Source organism: Tetrao urogallus, assembly GCF_951394365.1.
Source record: "Tetrao urogallus genome assembly, chromosome: 1".
NCBI classification, from domain to species: domain Eukaryota; kingdom Metazoa; phylum Chordata; class Aves; order Galliformes; family Phasianidae; genus Tetrao; species Tetrao urogallus.
This window is the reverse complement of record NC_136813.1, coordinates 14,037,096-14,043,095: the sequence shown is the minus strand read 5'-3', so window position 1 is coordinate 14,043,095 and position 6,000 is coordinate 14,037,096. Positions and strand designations below refer to the sequence as shown.

General features: G+C 44.2%; 1 protein-coding gene across 1 annotated transcript in view; it reads right to left on the bottom strand.

Moving 5' to 3' along the window:
- Positions 1–1,808: 1,808 nt before the first annotated feature.
- The window catches only part of DYNC2H1 (dynein cytoplasmic 2 heavy chain 1), a gene marked incomplete at both ends in the record, with an annotated part of 141,740 nt that continues 137,548 nt past the window's right edge, over positions 1,809–6,000 (bottom strand). The window contains one exon of the mRNA XM_079536134.1: positions 1,809–1,967. Coding sequence (XP_079392260.1) covers positions 1,809–1,967 — 159 coding nt within the window. The remainder of the gene's footprint in view (positions 1,968–6,000) is intronic.

Genomic DNA, 6,000 nt, shown 5'->3' with positions numbered 1-6,000 from the left:
ATTTTCTTCACAAGCATTTTCTAAATTGCTACATTTTTATTCATCAGATCGGATTAAAATGTTTGAAGGAAGAAACTATCTGAAAAACTGCAATTTTTGCTGTTAAACTGCATTCAATTTTTAAAATGTATGTGCTCTTGCAATAAATTATTTTAGAATTATTTTTATTAGCAGAATTAAAATTGACAATTTTTCAAATAGGAGGAAAAAGATCAAGCTTAAGAGAACAATAAAATAAAACAGAGAAAAGACTTTCTTCAGAACCTAACCTGGAGATGCAGCCAACTCTTCTGCCACCTCCCATCTCCCTCCTTCAAAACCATCTACGAAAATATACTGCAAGTGAAATACAGTTCTATTTGAATGCTACCTCAGATTACAATACATTAGTAGAGGTATCAAAGCCAAGATGACCATCTTCTTTTCTATGAATAAAAATAAAGTGCCTTTATGCTATTGCCTTTAAAAAGTGTTTCACAATGTCAGTCTGTAATTGTTGCTAAAAATTATACACATTTCATTCTTATGTTGAGATTTTTCCTACTGCAGTTTGGACTTCCTGCTTTTTCTAGGCTTTTGTTAATCATAGAATCATTATAGAACCATAGAATGGTCTGGGATGAAAAGGACCACAATGATCATCTATTTTCAAACCCCTGCTGTGTGCAGGGTCACCAACCACCAGACCAGGCTGCCCAGAGCCACATCCAGCCTGGCCTTGAATGCCCCCAGGGATGGGGCATCCACAGCCTCCTTGGGCAACCTGTTCCATTGCGTCACCACCCTCCATGTGAAAAACTTCCTCCTGATATCTAACCTAAACCTCCCCTGTCTCAATTAAAACCATTCCCCTTGTTAACAAGTGAAGGGTACAACAAAGGTATGATAGCAGCCTGTGATAAATCATTGATCACTGAAATCAAACTTGACTATCCTGAACTAAAAGCAAAACTCCCCAGATAATTCACATCAGAAATGAAGAACATAATTATATCCTTATGTTAATCACCTAGCAACAGAGTGAAAACCTCTCTTGACGACCTAAGGAATTGTTTGTCTAACTTGTGCATTTATATACAATTCTAATAGGAATGCAGTACTGTTTCCTAAAATGATTTTTTTCATTAACTTCTAGAAAACAACCATGATGGCAGTCTGACTGGATTGTAACCCCACATGAAGTTTATGAACTATTTATTTATACTCTTACTATTTATTGCCAATTAAAAAAAAAAAAAAGGAATTTCAAGAAAAACAACATTAAAACAGACTAAAACATTTATCTTGACTTTTATGTTCAAGTAAAACATTCAATTTCAACGACAACAGGTAAGTTTTTTCATTTTATTTTACTAAATAAATGTGATTTCAGAGTCATAAGAGTTACTTAAGAATAGTAACAGTTCAAAAAGTATAATGAAAAAGTCTGTTAAAAAAAACACTGGCTTTGCATTTATATTTTATGTTTATTGGCTTGCACTGGGCAAAACTGCACACTGCAATACAGAAAGAATCTGAAAAATCCGAGAAAGAAATACATTGTGTTACAGTCTAGAAAAATAATAACTCAAAGTAACAGTTTGCTAAGTATTGCTGCATTAACTTCTCTCCATCTTAGCAGAATATGGCAGGAGTTCCACTTAACTAGAATTAATTTTAGATAGTTTAAAAAAAGGGAAAAAAAAGTATCTGTACACCATTGCTTTAAAAATATATGAGCTATTAAACTGAAGGGCTCTTCTAACAAGAAACAAATGAAGTGTTTAAACAGTTGTGAAATTCAGCAGTTAATTTAATGCAGTCTTATATTACTGATTCTTTAAAAATAAAGCAGCTCCACACTGAATCCACTGGTCTTGGTTTCCTCCACAAGGTACATCGATATTTGTCACCACACGGTCTCTCTCCAAGCTGGTGTAGACTGGCAGAGATATGCATTCTTCAGGAGAATATGGACCACATGCATCCTGTCAATAAAGAGCACTTAGTTATCACTCAGAGAACATAACACATGAAAAGTGTAATTTCCAGAGATGTGGTTTCCATAACTGGATCCTAAGATAAAGTCTGGACCCTGCAGCTCTCCTGGTAATGCTGCTCCAGCTGCGATCTGCTCCTGAGTTACCTGCAGGTGGGATAAATTCCTTTCATACTAACAGTGACAATAGTTGCACCTGGGTTTCTTTGGCACTTCTGGGAAACAAGTTGTTTCCATTAAGTGCCTTCACAAAAAATTACTGTGTTAAATTTAAGTATTCAAATTTGAACATTTTGTCTGTGCTCATCAACAATTTTGGATTCTCTTGTACATTTACTTTACTGGACAGCATTAACAGTACTGCTGTTAGAAAGACTGCTACTATGCTGTAAACACTCCTTTGGGAAGGATGCTGGTTGGAGCCACAGCTTTACCTCTTAGTCTGTATATATGCTCTTAAGAACAACAGCAGTTCCTCTCCACTTTTCTGTCCTATAGAGACCTTGTGGACCTTGGACATAATTTCCTCCCAGGGTTTTGCATAGGTCATTGCAACTCTGCATGATTTTAGAGAACTGAGCTTAAAGACTGACTAGACTTTCTACAGCATGTAATTCAGGTTTCAACATGAGATACTTGTAAGTAATTCAGGACTTGATTCTTTTAAGATACAATAAGTACGTTTCTCTTCACACTCAAGATCTCCCTTACTGTCAACAAGACACTGTCAAAAGTTTTCAAGAATCAAGCAACAAAGCAGCAGCTTATGTGTCATAAATGAATATAAAACAAGCTTTTTCCTAATGCAAATCACATCTAAGGCAAGTTAGTAATGCTCCATCATTAGAAAACAGCTAAAAGCAGAAGAACCATACACAGAAACATAACTGTTTGAAGCACTGTGCCTTGCATGTTAAGATATTTCTGAAGAATTTTGCTGTTCCTTTTTGAAAATCAAGTTCCCTTGTCTTTTGAACACCAGTGTTTAAATCCCTGCAGAAGGGATTGCTGATAACCCTGCAAGAGTTAGATATAAGAAATTAATACTCAGAAGTTTTAGAAGTTTTTTTTTTTTAGAAGTTGAGAGCCTAACGAGGCTCCTCACGGAGCACGTCAGCCCCTGCCACCTTACAAACACCTGGTAAAGGGGAACCAGCCAGCTGACAGCGTTTCAGCGAGCCCCCTGTCCTCTCTTCCCCCTAACAGCAATTTGAGAAGGGAGGAGGAGTGGAAACGGGTACCTGCTCGGCGGAGGGGGCATCCCCCAACCCGTCCATCCCCGACTCCCCAGGTGCCTCTGCGTAACAGGTTTGAGGCCCTGGAATTTGAGGGGGGGACGAGTGAGAGGGCGGAGACAGGTTCACCCGTGAGGTTGCCTCAGGCGAAGCGGTCGCCCACAAGCCTCAAGACTGCTTCTACCCGTAAGGACAGAAGGGTGATTGTCATAGGTGACTCCCTTCTGCAAGGAACAGAAGGCCCTATATGCCGGCCTGACCCTACCCGCAGAGAGGTGTGCTGCCTTCCTGGGGCTCGGGTCAGAGACATTTCAAAGAAAATTCCCGAGTTGATTCGGCCTTCAGATTATTACCCACTTTTAATAATTCAGGCTGGCGGCGAGGAAGTTGATAAGGAAAGCCTGAGGTCTATCAAGAAAGACTTCAGGGGAATGGGGCGAATGCTTGAAGGTGCTGGGGTGCAGGTGGTCTTTTCTTCTATGCCCGTGGTGTCAGGGAAAGGTACAGGGAGGATCCAAAACACCCAACTCTTAAATAGATGGCTAAAAAGCTGGTGCAGACACAAGAATTTCGGCTTTTTTGACCATGGGGCAATTTACACTGCACCTGGCATGATGGCTGCTGATGCATGCAGCCTGTCCCTGAGGGGTAAGAGGATATTAGCTGAAGAATTAGCGGGACTCATTGACAGGTCTTTAAACTAGGAACGAAGGGGGAAGGGGACAAAATAGGGGCTACTGGGGGTGAACGGGTCATTCGAGGGCTTGTACCAAACTCCATGAGCAATGACGGCAGAGTGCACAGGGAAGGAGTAGGGCAGGGGGATGCTGGGGATGCTGCTGTTCTAGGGGATCCTAGATCCCTTATAAAGGTGGTGAGACGGATAGCCCGGCTGAAGTGCCTTTATACCAATGCACGCAGCCTGAGTAACAAGCAGGAGGAACTGGAAACTGTGATGCACTCGGAAAGTTATGACCTTGTTGCTATCACAGAAACATGGTGGGATGACTCCCACAATTGGGATACTGCGATCGATGGCTATAGACTCTTTAGGAGAGATAGGCGAGGTAGGAGGGGTGGGGGAGTTGCTCTCTATGTCAGAGATTGGATAAACTGTGAGGAGCTCCCTACGAGAAACAGTCAGGAACAGGTTGAGAGCCTGTGGGTTAGGATTAGAGATGGGACTAATACAGGTCAGCTGGTGTTAGGGGTATACTACAGGCCACCTGATCAGGGGGAGGCTGTTGACGAGGCTTTCTTGCTCCAGATGCGTGAGATGTCTGGCTCACGGGCTCTTGTCCTGGTGGGGGACTTCAACCATCCGGACATCTGCTGGGAAAACCACACGGCGAGCTGCAAGAGCTCCAGAAAGCTCTTGGAATCCATTGACGATAGCTTTCTGGTTCAGGTATTGGACAGACCGACCAGAGGTGAAGCGTTGCTGGACCTGCTGCTCACAAACGCTGAGGAGATCATCAAAGGTGTCAAAGTTGGAGGCTGCCTGGGCTCCAGCGACCACGCCTTGGTTGAGTTTGTGATCTCAAGCGATGTGGGCCTGGCAAAGAGCAGGATCAGGACGCTGAACTTTAGAAGAGCAGACTTCAAGCTACTCAATGGATTGCTGGCCAAGATCCCCTGGCGCGCCGCCCTCAAAGACAAAGATGTTGAGGAGAGCTGGCTGCTCTTCAAGGATGCCCTCCTGGAAGCACAAGAGGTCTCCATTCCTCTGAATAAGAAAGTGGGCAGGCGAGGTAGGAAACCGGCATGGCTCAGCAAGGACCTGCTGAGAGAACTGAGGGCGAAGAAAGGGGTGTACAAGCTCTGGAAACAAGGCTGTGTCACCTGGGAAGAGTACAGGGATGCTGTCCGGACTTGCAGACGTGGGATCAGGGAAGCCAAGGCGCAGGCAGAACTGAACTTGGCAAGGGATGTGAAAAACAATAAGAAAACCTTCTACAGGTACATTGGCCAGAAGAGACAGGCCAAAACGGGTGTACCTACTTTGGTAAATTTAAAAGGAGAACTGGCTTCAACAGATGAAGAAAAAGCTGAGGTGCTGAATGAATTCTTCACCTCGGTCTTCACTGGTGGCCAGGATTCTAGTCTTTTTCACGTCCCTGAGCCCTGCATCCCCAAACCTCTATGTGGGGACCAAGGAGGTAAATCCCTCCCCACTGTAAGGGCAGAGCAAGTCCGACAGTGCCTCCTTAGACTGAATGAATATAAGTCTATGGGGCCGGATGGCGTGCATCCCAGGGTCCTGAAGGAGCTGGCTGAGGTGGTTGCCGAGCCGCTCTCCATCATATTTGAGAAGTCGTGGCTGTCAGGTGAGGTCCCGGACGACTGGAGGAAGGGTCACGTCACTCCCATATACAAGAAGGGGAGCAGGGAGGACCCGGGGAACTACAGGCCGGTGAGTCTCACCTCCGTGCCTGGGAAAATCATGGAACAGATCCTCCTGGACAACATGCTCGATCACATAAAGAATGAGCATGTGATCCGAGACAGCCAGCACGGCTTCACCAAAGGAAGGTCATGCCTAACTAATCTTGTGGCCTTCTATGATGGAGTGACGGCATTGGTGGACGAAGGGAAGGCGACCGATGTCATTTTCCTGGACCTGAGCAAGGCCTTTGACATGGTCCCCCACCACATCCTCATCTCCAAATTGGAGGGAAGTGGATTTGATGGGTGGACGACCCGATGGATAAGCAATTGGTTGAAAGGCCGCAGACAGAGGGTGATGGTCAATGGCTCTATGTCCAGGTGGAGGCCGGTAACAAGTGG